We start from the raw sequence: 16,779 nt of genomic DNA, 5'->3' as shown, positions 1-16,779 counted from the left end.
AGAAAGAAGAGGATTTTAAAAAAAAGGGGGGGAGAGAATGTGATCAGGCAGGAGACTAGAACAAAGCCATACACTAGAGATTTAGGGTATATTTTGATCTGTTAGAAGAAACTGTATCCCAAAATTTTAAGAAGAGAACAACTTACACCAAAAATAAGGGTAACTACTATGAAGGGATAGAGTATGACTCTAAAAATGAAAAATAAAAAAGATTTTTTTTTTAAAAAAGGGGATTGATAAGATGTTGGTTGAAAAAGGGAAAAAGAAAAATTCAAAAAAAAAGTTAAAAAAATTAACTTTGAAAGACCTAAGAATAATTGTAAAAAAGCCATGGATTCTATGTGCAGTATTCCCCTAGCGCTCGAGTTCTGCTGTTCTCATTGATCAGTAAACTTGGTCTTGGTTGGCTGTTCTTGCTGATCTTCTGGGGGTGGGGCCTGTTGCCGTGGTTCCCAAATGTCTTCCCCCGAGTAGGAATTGCCCTGCCCTTGCTGGTCCGGGCTGTGTAATGTGCTCCGGTTTGCTCTCAGGAGCTTTTGTTCCCTGCAAACATTCTGTACAGCTTTGGAGGACGAGAGTGAAAATGGCAGCCTCCTAATCTCCGCCCCAGAGGAGCCGAGAACTCAGGGCCCCACTCCTCAGTGCGCCCCCAGAGAAAAGCAGTCAATCACTCCCATCTCCCCAGTCTCCGGCTGCTCTCCGTGCTCACCTGGCCTGTGACTGAGCATTTCTATCTCGGGCACCTGACCCCGTGTGGAGTCTCCAAACCCAGCAGATCCCTGCAGTGCGCTCCCACGACGCTCCCCCCAGGGGAGGAAGGGGAGTCTCCCCAGCTCTGCTGGGTCCCTGCTGAAGGAGCAGTGGCCTGACTGTGCCCCAGATCACTGTTTATGGCCACCCCGAGCTGAGAGCCCTCTCCTAGGCTCCATCTCTGCAGCCGGCTTCCCCACTCCGATATCCAGGAGCTCTGCTGCACTCAGGCACCCCCAGTCTTCCTGTGACCCCGAGGGTCCTGAGACCACACTGTCCCACGAGGGTTCCACCCCCCGGCTTAGCCACTGGAGCGACGTCCCTCAGTGGAGCCGACTTCTAAAGGTTCTGATTTTGTGCTCCGCGGTTCTATCACTTGCCAGAAGTGGCTGACAGAGGCCCCCTCCACCACTGTCTATCCTCCGAATATTGCCTCAGATTCACTTCTCTGCACGTCCTACCTTCCAGAAAGTGGTTGCTTTTCTGTTCAGAGAGTTGTTGGTATTCTTTTTTTCGATCTCCTGTTGAGTTCGTGGGTGTTCAGAATGGTTTGATCCCTATCCAGCTGAATTCCTGGGACCAGACGAAATCCAGGTCTCCTACTCCTCTGCCATCTTGCTCCTCCCTCCCAGCATATCTATTGAAAGATATGAATTTAGTGTCATTGTATTGTCTGTACAGTCCCTGTTTCTGTATATTGTCTCTGTGTTTTTCTGGTCTGTTACTCTTGGGGTCTCCCTTCGCTTACAGTATCCTCTTAATATTTCTTGCAGGGCTAGTTTGGTTATCACAAATTATTTTAGTTTCTGTTTGTCTTGGAAGCTCTTTATCTCTCCTTCTGTTCTGAGTGATAGCCCTGCTGGATAAAGTATTGTTGGCTGCATGTTTTTCTCATTTAGTACCCTGAATGCCAGCCCTTCTGGCCTGCCAGGTGTCTGTGGATAGGTCTGCTGCTACCCTAATGTTCCTACCCTTGTAGGTTAAGGATCTCTTTCAGAATTTTCTCTTTATCTCTGAAATCTGCAAGTTTCGCTACTATATGTCAGGTGTTGACCTATTTTTTCTTTTATTTTTTGAGGGGGGTTCTCTGGGCCTCCTGGACTTAAATGCCTGTGTCCTTCTCCAGATTAGAGAAGTTATCAGCTATGATTTGCTCAAATATACCTTCTGTCCCTCTCTCTTTCTTTTTCCTCTGGGACTCCAGTTATTCCAATATTGTTTCACTTTATGGTATTGTTGATTTCTCAAGCTTCCCCTCATGTCCGTTGTTTTTCTCTTTTCCTCAGCTTCCTTCCTTTCCATCAACTTGTCTTCTGTGTCATTATTCTCTCTTCTGCCTCATTTACCCTAGCTGTTAGATCATCCAATATAGACTGCATCTCAGAGCATTTTTAATTTTGGCCTGATTAGATTTCATTTCTACACTAAGGCATTCTCTAGTGTCTTTTATGCTTTTTTCAAGCCCAGCTAGTATCTTTATAATCATTATTCTGAAATCTATCCCTGACATTTTACTTATATGCATATTGATTAAATCTATGGCAGAAAGTATTACCTATTGGTCTTTCTTTTTTGTGAATTTCTCCTTCTAGTAACTTTGTCTAGAGAAGAATAAATGAATGAGAGAACAAAATCAAAAATATCAACCACGACCCCAGCAAAATACACACTAGAATAATCTGAAGAAATCAGAAACCAAAAAAGAAAAGGAAAAAGGGGTGGGGGGGGAGAATATAATCTCCCAGGTGGACAAAACAGTGTGATCGACTTGGTCCTGGGTGTATTTTGGTCTGTTTGTTAGAGGACACTAAATCCCAAAATTGTAAAGAAAGAAAAACTTATAGATATACAAAAATAAATTTGAATATAGTGAAAGGAAGCCAAAAATGAATAATATATCTATAAAATATAAATGTAAAAAAGAAAATACAAAAAAGACTCTAAATAAGGAGTTGATAAAAATAAGAAACTAGTTGAAAAGGAAGAAAAAAAAGAAAAAAAATTAAATGAAAGACTAAAGAATCATGAGAAAAAACGTTGATCATATTCTATATACTATTTTCCCCTAGTGCAGGAGTTTTTCAGTTCTATGTGTTCCATAAATTTGGTATTAGCCTGACATTCCTGCCAATCTTTTGGGGGAAGGGCCTGTTGCACGGATTCTCAGGTGTCTTTGCCTGGGTGGAGTTGCACCACCCCTTGCCAGGGGCCCGGACTCAGTGTAAGCTGCTTCGGGTTGCTCTATGTGGCTCTTGTTCCCTGAAGGCTTTCCATGCCAACTTGCACAAAGTGTTTGCTTTTCTATTTGTAAAATTGCAGCAATTCTTTTTTTAGATCTAGGGTTGAACCTGTACCCCTAAAGCAAATAATACATTATATGTTAATTTTTAAAAGAAAGAAAGAAAATGCACACAGAAGAGCATATACCACATTATTCAACTTTAGTAAAAGTGTGTGTGAATAGATGTAGAGGTAGAAATGGGTCTATATCTTTAAAAAAAAAACGATCTAAGGTTGAATTTGCAGGTGTTCAGGATGATTTGATAGATATCTAGCTGAATTCAAGGGACCAGATGAAATGAGGGTCTCCTACTCTTCTGTCATCTTCCCTCCTCTCCTCTTTGCATTCTTCTGATTTCAACCTATTTGTCTTTGAATCCAAGGTGTGTCCTCTGTAGATTGTTGCATTTGGTCTTGCTTTATTATATATTTTGCCATTCTCTGATTTCTAATTAGGTTTTTTGGCCCATGCATATTTAATGCAGTTATTAACAGGTACAGAGTTACAGTTGCCATTTTGCTATTTTGTTTTCTGTCTTTAGCCTTCTTTGTTCCTCTGTTCTTCCTCTACTAACTTCTTTTGTGTTAAATAAATCTTTTAGTATATCATTTTAATTCCTTTTTTGATTATTTTTTACTATATTTGTAAACTATTTTCCTAGTGTCTGCTCTAGAAATTCCAATATGCATCTTAACTCACCACAGTTTACTTCAAATTAATGTTAACTTGATTCCCATGAAACAGAAAATGTTTTCTCTAACATAACTCCATTCTTTTCCCCTCTTGTGCTATTATTTTCATATATATTACATCTGTATATTACAAAATCAATGTTACAGTGTTATAATTATTTCTTTACACAAAGTTATGTTTTTAAAAAAAATTAACAGAAGAAACATGAAAATGTATTTAGATTATTTTATTTTTAACATGGATATTTATTACTTCTACACTCTATATTTTCTCCAGTTAATTTGAGCTACCATTGTCATTCCTTTCCAGATTCCAAAGAATTTTCTTTAGTATTTGTGATAAATCAGTTCTGATATCAAAGAGTCCTCTCAGTCTTTTTAAATTTTGGAATTTCCTTATTTTACCTTTATAACTGGTAGATAGTTTCACTGGAAAAAAAATTCTTCATTAGCCATTTTTTCTTTCAGCATTTTGAATATATTGTTCCATTGCCTTTTAGGGTCCATTTTCTCTGATGGCAAGTTAGACATTATTTATATTGATGCTCTCTTGTACATATTAAATTATTTTTCTCAGGGTGTCTGGGTTGCTCAGTCAGTTACGCATCTGCCTTCAGCTCAGATCATGATTTCAGGGTCCTGGGATTGAGACCGTATCTGGCTCCCCACTCAGTGGGGAGCATGCTTCTCCTTCTCCCTCTGCACCTCCCCCTGCTCATGCTCTCTTTCTCAAATAAATAAATAAAATCTTTTTTAAAAATTGTTTTTCTCTTGCTTCTTTTAAGATTTTCTCTTTGCGTGTGGCTTTTAACACTTCAACTATAATGTGTCTAGGTATAAATCTCTTTGAATTTATCCTACTTGTGTTTCATTAAGCTTCTTAGATGTGTAAATTAATATTTTTATGCTAGTTTTATGGTTTTATTAACACAAATATGACGTGCACAACAAGCTGTCTATTCATTTTCTTCGCTGTGCAGCCTGGCGTTGGGATTGGTGACTGTGATTGCCAGCTGGGCTGCTCTTTCCACAATAACTTTGTGGTTCTTGGAGGAAACATTGTGAGCAATCTCTGCACAGTAAGATTTGTTGCACATCAGCAGCACTTCAAGCTCCTTGACGTTGTGGACTAGGAACTTCTGGAAGCCACTGGGCAACATGTGCTGTTTTCTTGTTGCTCCTGTAACCAATGTTGGGCATCAAGTTCTGGCCCTTGAATCTTCTGTGCACCCTATTGTCAATGCCTCTGGGTTTCCGCCAGTTGTGCTTAATTTTGACATAGCGGTCTGACTGGTGCCAGATGAACTTCTTGGTTCTCTTTTTAACTATCTTGGGCTTCACCAGAGTTCTGAGGGTAGCCATGATGCCCAGTAACAGATGGCTGCCACCACTGCAGGCAGCGCCAATGAAGAGAGTTGTAAATTAATATTTTTAACAAATTTGGGGAGTTTGGGGCCACTATTTCTTCAAAAAATCATGATAACTATTGGACCCACAATTTGAGAAAGTATTTTAGATGAGATGTGAGACATTTATTGGGAAAGTCTAGGAACCAGAAAACTGGAAGGAGTACATGTCCTTGGATTCAGATATAGCTTGAACATTTGGGCACCTTGAGTACCCCTTGATCTCATAAGCAGTTGTGTCTCCCTGTGTGTCTCTGTTTCTGCATTGCTAGAATTCAACTGTAAGATGAATTTCTAAATTATTACCCTGAATTTTTAAAAAAAGCCACCACAAAAGAGTATCACTATGTGATTCCTTTTGCATGAAACTCTAGAGAAGACAAAACAAATCTATAGTTACAGAAATCAAGGGGGAGAGTTCCCAGATGGAGGTGTCTGAAAACTTTTAAAAATGATCTAATATATTTGGGCTCTCAATAGATGGAATTTATTCAAGTACTCATTCAGATAGGTTTGAATACAAGAATACCTTCAAGAGAGACAATACGTCCTAAATATTCTATAAAATAATTATCAGAAAAGAAGGATATGGTCAAACATCTACTAGCAGTTGGTCAGAATAGCTATTTTCTGTTCTGCACACTTTGCCGTTGGTGTACAACTAGGCATTAAAGGTATATTAGGCTTTTGAGGCTTACAAGGCAGTTCAGGTTTCATTGTAATTGGCACACTCTCTGCAACTGTAAGACTTTTAAGGTATACTAAAAACCACTGCTTGGGAGGAGCTGAGAAAAAGAAGTGAGGGTTAACTTACTTCTGACGGTGGCTGTCCTCTATTTCTCTCTAAATCCTAAGGGATGATCCTAATACAATTTATCACTCAAAAAGAATGCACACTGTCTTCAGGCTTTCCCTATACAGCCTCCCTTGCTGACTCAAGGCCCATAATGGGAATAAAAAACCAGCTATGCTCAGAAGGGAAATTGCAAGGCTAATCCAGAAATTAAAACACACACACACACACACACACACACACACACACACAACTCAAGATCTTGCTCAATAGTACAAGCTGAAACTAGATAGCATATATGTGGGTGGATCCTTAGAATATTAGGCCAAGAAGGATGAATTATGTTTGGACAGGGCCAAATTTATCAATACAAGTATACTCACTGTGGGCTCAGGAGCAGCCCATGGTGCCTTTTATACCAATGAAATATATATAGACATAACTCATTGTATTGCACTTCATTTTTTTTCTTAAAATTTTTTATTGTTATGTTAATCACCATACATTACATCATTAGTTTCTGATGTAGTCTTCCATGATTCATTGTTTGTGTATAACACCCAGTGCTCCACGCAGAACATGCCCTCTTTAATACCCATCACCAGGCTAACCCATCCCCCCACCCCCTCCCCTCTAGAACCCTCAGTTTGTTTTTCAGGGTCCATCATCTCTCATGGTTCATCTCCCCCTCCGATTTACTCCCCTTCATTCTTCCCCTCCTGCTATCTTCTTCTTCTTCTTTTTTTCCTTAACATATATTGTATTATTTGTTTCAGAGGTACAGATCTGTGATTCAACAGTCTTGCACAATTCACAGCGCTCACCATAGCACATACCCTCCCCAATGTCTATCATCCAGCCACCCCATCCCGCCCACCCCCCACCACTCGAGCAACCCTCAGTTTGTTTCCTGAGATTAAGAATTCCTCATATCAGTGAGGTCATACGATACATGTCTTTCTCTGATTGACTTATTTCACTCAGCATAACACCCTCCAGTTCCAACCACGTCATTGCAAATGGCAAGATCTCATTCCTTTTGATGGCTGCATAATATCCCATTGTGTATATATACCACATCTTCTTTATCCACTCATCTGTCAATGGACATCTTGGCTCTTTCCACAGTTTGGCTATTGTGGACATTGCTGCTATAAACATTGGGGTGCACGTACCCCTTCGGATCCCTACCTTTGTATCTTTGTAGTAAATACCCAGTAGGTATTGCACTTCATTTTATTTTGCTTTGCAGATATTGTGGTGGTTTTTTTCTTTACAAATTGAAGGTTTTAATTTGTCATAAATCAGTTTACAAATTGAAGGTTTCAAGTTGTAAAAAGTGCAAAAGCACAATCAAGCAAGTCTATTGACACCGTTTTTCTGACATCACCTGCTCATTTCATGTTTCTGGGTCACCTTTTGGTAATTTTCACAATATTTCAAAGTTTATTATTATATTTGTTATGGTGATCTGTGATCAGTGATTATGAGTTGCTAAAAGCTCAGAGGACAAATCTTTTATCAATAAAGTATTTTTAACTAAGACATGACATTGTTTTTAGCACATGATGCTATTGCACACTTAGTAAACAACAATATAGTATAAGTATAACTATTATATGCATTGGGAAACCAAAAAATTTCATTTGATTCATTTTAGTGCAATATTCACTTTACTGTGGTAGTCTGGAACCCATCCTACTCTATATTTGAGATATGTTTGTGTTTCTCTAATGGGATCCTGACAAATATTTTTTTAAAATTCTCTGAGTCATTCTCATGTGCACTCATCTTTTTTAGTGACCTGAAGGGATCTGCAGTGGTGGCTCTTTGATCGTGAAGTCCATCAAAATGAAGTAGATGGATACCCTCCTACAATACTTCTTAAGATGTATATCTATATATGAAATTCTGGGTCTCATGGGCAGAAAATTAACACGTCATTATAACAGGGCTTCAGATCCTCTTTCCAGTCCTTGGTATATCCTACTTTAAAGACAGGAGGCTTTGACTGAAGGGCAGACTGGGTCCCTTTGACAAAATCCCTCACACTTAGTCATCAGTATATACAATTAATCATTCCCCAAAAGTCTCCAAGGAAGCCAGTCGAATCTCCTTCAACTCGCATCTTCAGTGTATAGTGTCATCATGGGAAGTTATGGATGCTGCAATTGCAGTCTCACTTAGGGGTGGTTCTGAAATGTGTGGAAAAGAAATCCTCCCAGTGGGCAGAGTTTTGAGGAGTTTTATTTAATTGTTCACTTTGTGAAGAAGAGACATGTCTTGAGTTTTGTGTTGATTCATGTCCAATAGTTCAATGAGTTGTTGAATAGTAGGGGGATAGACAAGAATAAGACTGGAAATTTGATGACAAAAAAGGTCTGGAGGAGATATATGTGGATGGAATTCTAAGAACAGGTATTAAATGAGGTTTATAAACGCTTAACTGAGGATAGGACATTAGAGGGAAGAGTACAAGTGAGGTTTGGGTATTTATTCCTTTGGCTCTTTGTGCGGAGCCATGTAATTAATGGCCATTATGTTTCTCTTCCTAAGGCCACTGCTCTCATAAGGGTAGCTTTTTCTGCCAGGTTCTGGTAACATTACCTATATTCACTGTGAGCCTGGTGGTGATAATGCCTCCTTATCATCATGAGTTATAAGATGATTTACCAACCCTACCCATGTTTTTAGAGCCCTATTTATTAGACTCTCTTCAGGGTCCTTTTGTTTCTTGACAGTTGACACCTGCTTCTTGAGGGGATCCTAAGAGGTCCACAAAACGACTCTGATCATAAAGTCCATGGGGATAGGGAATTTGATCTTTTATCTGATATTTCTAACCCAGCATCTAAAATATCTCTTGCACAGCAGGTTTTCAATAAATGTTTCTTAAATGAACATATGTAATGACTACTTTTCCTCCATTAGTGATCTTTATGTTAAAGTCAATTATGATTGATTTAATATAGTTTGACCCATTTTGTGCTTTTATTTGTAATTCCTTAGAGAATGACAAAGAATTATAAATGTCAGCAAAAAACAAGCAAACTTGTTGGTATGCACATGGAAATCCAAGATAACTAACATAAAAATTTATTGAAAAAGATAATTCATCAAGAAACATCCCATATACATCCACACCTACAGCACCTGTCTTGACCCCCAGTAGAAGCTCCACACTGGGCTCCAAGGGCACCAGGTCGGAGCTCAGGGGTCGGTGGGTCCGGTGGCTGTAAAGGGACAGGGTGGAAATCTCAGGTTGAAAAATTATGATTATAATTTTATAGCTTTGTCATTTCAATCCTAAATACCTCAGTCGTCATGCCTTTTTTTTTTACAAAATCATTTTTCCTGCATAACTTCAGTTTTTTTCACACTTCACCTAAGTAACCGTAATTTTAGTATTTTCAATATCCGATCCGTATTCAAGCTTTCCCATTGTCTCCAAATAACCTAAGAGGGGAAATGCTATTTCAATAGAGAGCCAATAGAGGAGCACCCTTTGCATTTTGCAGGAGAGTTCAAATTTCACCCTTAATCTCTTCCGGCCCGGAGAGAACCTGGGCGGGAGAGTTTTAAGAACAGCAGCCTCTAGGGCACCTGGGTGGCTCAGTCGGTTAAGGTGCTGCCTTTGGCTCAGGTCATAATCCCGAGGTCCTGGGATTGAGTTCCTCATGGGGCTCCTTGCTCAGCAGAGAGCCTGCTTCTCCGCTGCCTGCCATTCCCCCTGCTGGTGCTTGCTCTCTGTCTCTCTGTCTCTGTCTCTGTCTCTCTCTCTGTGTCAAATAAATAAATAAAACATCTTAAAAACAAAAAACAAAACAAAACAAAAACCAGCAGCCTCTAGCTCTCTAAAACACGGAAACGCCAAAAGAGCGACATGAAAAGTGGCCGCGGAGGTCTACGGGAAATGTAGTCCTGTATTCTGAGCTTCGCCGCGTGGCACTCTGGGAAAGGAATTCGGGGCTCCTTTTGCGCAAGGGCAGCCGTAGCTCCGCCTCCTCATTCGTCTTTTCTGGACTGCAGGGAAGCTGTTTGAGAGCCCTCGGGTCTACTCTACTCGAAAGTAAAGGATGCGCACCTGGGGTGAGAGTGCAGGGGAGCTCTCTATGGGAGGGGCGCGCTTGTGTGTAAGGACGGGAGCAGGAAGTCTTTGGGATACCCTGGTAGGCGCCCCGGCCAGCCCTCGACCGACAGAAGGCCGGTGGGGGTGTGGGGGGAGGTAGGAGGAGACCCCCGGCTCTCTGGCGCCGGGCGCGCAGGTGGGGCTGAGCTTGGACTTGAGTAGGGGCTCGGTGCGGTCCTGGGTGTGTAGGGACAGTGTGGTTGGACACTCCTGCAGCCCGACTTAGTGGCGGCGGGAGGCAAAGTGCGTTTAAAACGCTGATGGTGACCGTGAGCCTGAGCTCGGGAGCCAGAAAAGGCCCGGGTAAATTCCAGCAGAGGCGATAGAAGGAACCTGGGTAAGAGTCGGGTTTCTCATCTCAAAATTATATTAATATGACTGTTCCATGGGGTTGTTTTGAAACTTAGATCTAGGTCATCACTTGTAAAGTATTTAGGCAAGTGCCGGGCATTATGCCCTGCGTAAATGACAACTGCTCTTATAGTTAGAAGACACTGTTGTTTTCATTCGATGGTTTAACATAACCTTACAACCACTTAAAACAAATAAAAAACAAACAAAAATTGAAAAACAACCCAGGTTCAGGTTGGTGGAATGATGTGCCCAGGTCACAAGCTAGCAGTGAGGGAGTTTGGATTCAAGGGCAAGTGTGCTTTGTCTAAATATCACCCCTGCCTGAAACCAGCATTGCAGCGTTCACAGCACTTAGCAAAGTGGCCTGTCCCCAAATCCCCAAGGATATAAGGGAAGGTCAATGTAGATGGAATCCGACCGTATATCAAATTTACTCTGGTATTTTTAGTGTGTCTTCAGGTCCCTTCGGTCAGACAGAGGTTCCTGGCCCCTTCTGTGTTGTCAGGCTGTCTTTTAAGTGTGATATTATAATAAATTCCAAGACTCTTGGTTTTGCCCCTAAAATGAATTTTTAGGTCCATGTCCCAATTGCCTTGAAACAAAGTAAACCCCTGTGAGGTAGGAAGCAGGGGACCTCTGTGAATAGGAGTCTTACCTGGAAGAGAGCACCCCTCTGACCTTAGACCTCTCTCCAGAGCTTTAGAGAAGAGACAGAAGGGCCCAGAAAGGAGCAGATCCTAGATTTGCGGGCAGAAGCAGTTCCTGATCCCCTTACCCAGAATAAGCTAGACTTAGTGATAAACCACACTGTGTGACGCGGGTTGGGGCCAGCCTTGAGAAGAGTGAAGTGAGCTGGGGTGGTCCAGGGGCAGGCTGCTCAGGAAAGGCCACTTCTTGGAGAGCTTGTGACAGCAAGGTTTGTGGTAGGGGATAACCAAGCAGAGGGAGGAAATTCTGTCCCCACTCCTCCTAAGTGGCCCCCACTCTATAGATGTTGCAGTGCTGTCCCACCTCTCCATCCCCACATGTGACACTAGTGACATTATCCTGACCTCACAGGATTCCAGAATGCTGAGAAGGGAAGTGTTTTCCAAGGTCATCTACTTCTCTTTCGAAAGCTTCAGTGAACCAGAAAGGTTCAATGACTTGTTTGGTAAAACCCAGTTTGTGAGAGAGTTAGGAGGAAAAGAGTGGAGCCTCCTCTCTTCCAGGTAAGTCACCAAAAGCATCTTATCAAAGGGGCCTTTTGAAAAATACGTCACCGCTAAAACAATTAAAAATTCCTGTCTTGAAGCATCCCATCTCTTTTACTAGGTTTCCCATGGATTTCTATACTGGGGGGGGGGGGGAGTAAATAATATTACTGAGAAAAATATGTAAATGATGATTGCTGAGCGTTTGTCTGCTAAGGTAATTTTACCGAAAGAATAGTGTCTCATCCTTTGGCGTACTCTAATTCAACTAATCTGTTGCTTTGTGTTAGTCACAAGGACACATGCATTATTGTTAAATCAGTCAAGAAAATTTTATGTTCGCTCTGTAAAAAACTGCAGATTTAAGCCCATGATCATTTCAGAGTCACACCAGACAGGTGGTGCTGCCTGTAAATGCTCCTTCTCATTCCTTTTCAAGGTCCAGAGGGTCCCATGCCTATGAGGAGGGTGGATGATCCAACACTGGGGTGCTGAGATTTGGGGAGGTGAGTGTAGGAGCTGTAAGATAGGCCAGATCTCGTGACCCCTGTCTTCTTTCTGTCCCCTCAGCTCAACCACAGTTCTCTACAGTCTCCCAAGAGTCACGGAAAATGAATACTCCTCAGGTGAGCTCTTCATTTTTTCCCCATTTAGTATTGTAATGGATTTATGAGGTTTAGAAGGATCCATGGATTACATGGAAAAGAACAACTAGAAACATCAGTCTTGAGCAAAAATATACAGTTTGACTATCAGCTGTGATGTTTTCTTTCAGCTTTTGGTAGGTAACCTTTCTTAGAGTAGGGTTAGGTTCCCTACATGTACCAGGTTGCTAAGATTTCATGTTAGTCATGAAGGTGCATTGAATTATTGATTGTCTCTTGTGTCCATACACAAGAGAATAAAACTAGAGCTTATTTCCTTTCATCCTTTCATCTGTGAATACTGTAAACAGTGTGACATATTTTCTAATATTAACTTGAATTCCTGTATACACCCTAGTTGCTAATAAGTGTGGTAAGTTGCTTCTTACAGATTTTCTTCAGGCCTTTTGCTAATACTGTATTCAGGGTTTATATTTCTGTATCCAGAAGTTGGATTAGACTATACTTTCTTGTTTCTCTGTCCAAGTATGGTATCATGGTCATAGTTTTATGAAAGTAAATGGAGAACTTTTCTGCTCCTTTTCTAGCAATTTAGATGAGAAAATTGTATTACATGAGGATTTTTGTGAAATTTACATATAGAAGACTTTAGCGTGAAGAGTCTGGTTGTTAACTTATTAGTCATAAGCCTATATTGGATTTGTATTTTTTTCTTTTATTTTCAGATTTATTTATTTGACAGAGAGAGAGAGAAAGAAAGCATGGGGGGAGGGGCAAATGGAGAGGGAGAGAGAGAATCTCAAGCAGAGTACCTGCAGAGCACAGAGCTTGATGCAGAGCTTGATCCCATGACACTAAGATCATAACCTGAGCCAAAAATCAAGACTCGGATTCTTAATTGACTGAGCCACCCAGGCACCCCTATATTTTTCTTACTATAACTTTTGATATTACATTTTCATAGAAAATTGTTCATTTTATTTACATTTTTAAATGTATTTTCATGAATTTGTTAATAGCATTATCTTAGGATTTCAAAGTCTTTATATGTTATAACAGTAATTCCTTTTTTGATCAGCTTTTAAGTTTTATTTTAGCATAAAGGCTGCTAATCTGAAAAGGACAAAATATGTTCTAGTTGGCCCAGTCTGAAACCTAGAATTTCAGGGTCTGAGGGTCTTAATATTCTGTGCAGGCAGTGGTCTCTATTGGGAATTGAGGGACATATACTTGTCATATTTGGGCTCTCTACCTTTACCTACCCACCTGGCAGCACCATTTGTTGACAAAAATATACTTTGTCTATTAATTGCATTGGCATCTCCGTGGGAAACCAATTAGTAATGCATGTAGGGTCTGTTTCTGGACTCTGTTCACTTCTGATGACTGGTGTTAATCCGTTTGCTAATACCAGACACTATCTTGATGAGTGTCTCTTTACAGTAACTTGAAATCAGGTAATGTGAGTCTTCCACCTTTGTTCTTTTTTTAGATTGTTTTGGATATTCTAGGTCCTTTGCTTCTTTATAGAAAGTTTTGAACATCTTCCTGTCTCAAAAAAGCCTGCTGAGATTTTGATTTTGATTGCACTGAATCCATAGAATCTATAATGTAGAGATCAACTTGGGAGGAATTAACATCTTGATCATATTGAGTCTTCCAGTTAATGAATACAGTATCTCTCTCCATTCACTTAGGTTATATGGAGGGTTTCGAGGATTTGGGGTTTGACACAAAAGGATAGTTTTGACTACAGTTTTTAAGAATAACGCTGTCGACTGTCTGAAGATAGACCCTAGACTAGAAGCAGGAACAATATTGGAGTCTGTTTCTATAATCCTAGCAAGAAATTATGATCATAATTGTGTTGGTTGCTTTGAAGTGGTCAAACTCTGGATGTAATATAAGGTAGAGCCAGCAATCTGAAGAGTGTGTGTTTCTTTTCTACAACCTTGCAAATAGAGCATGCTGTCAAATTTTGAATTTTTACCAATGTGATTAATCTCAGTTTAGTTTTATAAGCTTTTCTCATGAGTGAGGTGTGGAACATCCTTTTTTGTTTGTAATTAATCTATATTTCTTTTTTTGTTGAACTGTTCATCCCTTACCTGTTTTCCTATTGATGTACTGATTTTAATTACTGTATCCACTATAATATTCTAGCCCTTTCTCTGTGATATACATTGCACAGTTTCCCTAAAGGTTTTTGTAATTTTGCCTGGCTTGTGATTTTTTTTTTTTTTTTTTTGGTCATAAAGGCATTTGATTTTTTTTAAAGATTTTATTTATTTATTTGAGAGAGAGAGACAGCATGTGTAAGAGAGTGAGAGAGTGAGTGTGCACGAGCAGCAGGGAGGGGCAGAGGGAGAGGAAAAAGCAGGCTCCCCACTGAGCAGGGAGCTCAGTCAGGCTCGATCCCAAGATGCTGGGATCACGACCTGAGCCGAAAACAGACACTTAACTGACTGAGCCACCCAGGCACCCCAAAGCATTTGATTTTTATGTCAAATCTAGGAGTTTTTTCATTAATGTTCCTGGATTTTCAGTCATAATTGGGCATTTCCCACTCTAATGTAAAATAATTGTTCTGTGTAGTCTTCTGAAATTTGATTTTGTTTTTTACAGTTAGATTTTGAATACATTTTAATTTTTATCCTGCTCTGTGGTACAAGAACCAGTCTTTTCCCAGGTGGCCATCTAGTTACCCTGTGACATTTTTGTGTCCAGACTTTTCTCTCGCATTTGAATGATGTCACTTGTGTTCAAATAGGAAATTTACTGTGTTACTCATTCTTTCTATTACACACTTGGTTCTAGGTCCTGTTCAGTTTAAGGTTGGATGTCTTTTTAGACTTTCATCACTTCCCTGCTCCTTCTGCCCACATCTATGTTTGTATTAAAGTGTGGCCAACATTCTCATGTTTTGCTTATCTAATACTATCTTACCCTCTGTCTTCCAGAATTTGTTCAAATTTTGGGGCCTTCTGCTGGGATGTTTCTCTGTATTCCTCTTTTGTCATATTTTATAGTAGGTTTCGTATTTTACCTGAGTGTGTTTTTAAAGGCAGGGAGGTAAATGTGTATGCTCAATCTATTCCCTTGAACTAGAGGAATCATGCTTTTAATTCTTCTTCCTCTTAATTTCCCCTACTCTAATCTTTCCAATTTTTCTTTCTACCATTTCAGAATTCTTTCTCAGTCTTCATGGCCTTTCTTTTTCTACCTGCCTGAAATTTTGCTATTCCCTTGAATTCTCTACTTGGTCCTTTTCTCTCCTGTTTCTCTGTCCTTTTTGAGCCATCCCTTTTTTTCTGATGACTTCAGTTAACCATCTTAATGACTGATATCTCCTAATTCCTTATTTTCATTTTAGACCTCTGTCTGTACCAAAGTCATGCAACCAACAATGAAATAAATAATTCCATCTATATTTTCTACAGGTATTTTGAGTGCAAACGAAGAACATCCACCTCACAATGACCCAACCTCTGACTTGTACTTAATTCTTCTAATCTCTGCATATGGCATCCGTATTTACCCAGTTGCTTATGCAGCATCTCTGTATATAGGCACACAGGAAAATAATGAGCAGATTTTGTTTCCTATAAGGATTAATTTCCCATTGTTTGTCTTTGCTTTAGTATAAGCCATTTCTTAAATTGGGTATTTTGTCTGGCTGCTTAAGATATTGTCCACCTTTTATACAGAGCAATGGTTCCTAACTAGAGATGATTTTGCTCCCCAGGAGACATTTGGCAATATTTGGAGGTATTTTTGATTGTCACAACTGGGATGTTGCTGGCATCTAATCAGTAGAAGACAGAGATATTGATATATATATCCTAAAATACACAGGACAGTCTTTCACAAAAATAGCATTATCTGCTCCACAGTGTTAGTAGTGCCAAGTTGAAGAAATCCTGTTCTAAAGCATTGCTCCTGAAATATGAATCTGGTGGTGTGTAAATACTTCCCTAGTCTTACATGTATCTCTTCATTAGTTCTCTATTACCCCAGCAGAGATCTCCAGATTGATATGTGTATACTGTACCAAGTGTTCAGCATAATCTGTTGGTGTATGGGAAATGTATACAGGAATCCTATTTATAATAACTTTACCTTAAAAAATAAGGCACTAAGTGTTCTCATTATATTGACAATATATGTGTATAAATTAAAAATAAATATAAATAAATCAGAGCATGAGAATTTTTTTTTTTTTTAACTAATTGTGTGCCTATCCCCAAAGTATAAGACAGAGTTAGGGCCATGATAGTCATCCTTTATAGCATTTTTTTTTAAACTCTAACTGGTAAACATAGTAAGACTTAGTTTCCAAAAATTGTTTCCATGTCCCTGATTCTGGCCCTCAGATTGATCAGAATTGTGCTGTTGCAGGCATCAGTGTCATTCAAGGATGTGACTGTGGAGTTCACCCAGGAGGAGTGGCGGCAGATGGACTCTGCTCAGAGGACTCTGTACAGAGATGTGATGCTGGAGAACTATAGCCACCTCGTCTCAGTGGGTGAGCAGACCTTACCGTATGACTGTCTTGACTGCATATTCTGGTTTTTCT

At 39.9% G+C, this 16,779-nt stretch overlaps 1 protein-coding gene and 1 pseudogene across 2 annotated transcripts in view; one reads left to right on the top strand and one right to left on the bottom strand.

Annotated features, from left to right (window-relative positions):
• Nucleotides 1-4,679: 4,679 nt before the first annotated feature.
• Nucleotides 4,680-5,085, bottom strand: LOC114223328 (large ribosomal subunit protein eL32 pseudogene; annotated as a pseudogene).
• Nucleotides 5,086-9,930: 4,845 nt separating this feature from the next.
• The window catches only part of ZNF782 (zinc finger protein 782), a 64,843-nt gene continuing 57,994 nt past the window's right edge, over nucleotides 9,931-16,779 (top strand). Inside the window, exons 1-4 of one of the 2 annotated variants that reach the window (XR_015766855.1) lie at nucleotides 9,931-10,011; nucleotides 11,465-11,616; nucleotides 12,169-12,224; nucleotides 16,602-16,631. Coding sequence is in view for 1 of the 2 variants with exons in the window: in XM_028122325.2 (XP_027978126.2) it covers nucleotides 9,999-10,011; nucleotides 12,169-12,224; nucleotides 16,602-16,728 (196 nt within the window). In the remaining variant the exon portion in view is untranslated. Of the gene's footprint in view, nucleotides 10,012-11,464; nucleotides 11,617-12,168; nucleotides 12,225-16,601; nucleotides 16,729-16,779 lie in introns of those variants that run through there. The other variant, XM_028122325.2, reaches the window with a different exon arrangement.

Source organism: Eumetopias jubatus, unplaced genomic scaffold (genome assembly GCF_037043125.1).
Source record: "Eumetopias jubatus isolate StellerSeaLion01/CBP00866 unplaced genomic scaffold, mEumJub1_p1.0 scaffold_15, whole genome shotgun sequence".
NCBI classification, from domain to species: domain Eukaryota; kingdom Metazoa; phylum Chordata; class Mammalia; order Carnivora; family Otariidae; genus Eumetopias; species Eumetopias jubatus.
Note: the sequence above shows the minus strand (reverse complement) of the source record. Positions and strands in the feature narration are given on the sequence as shown.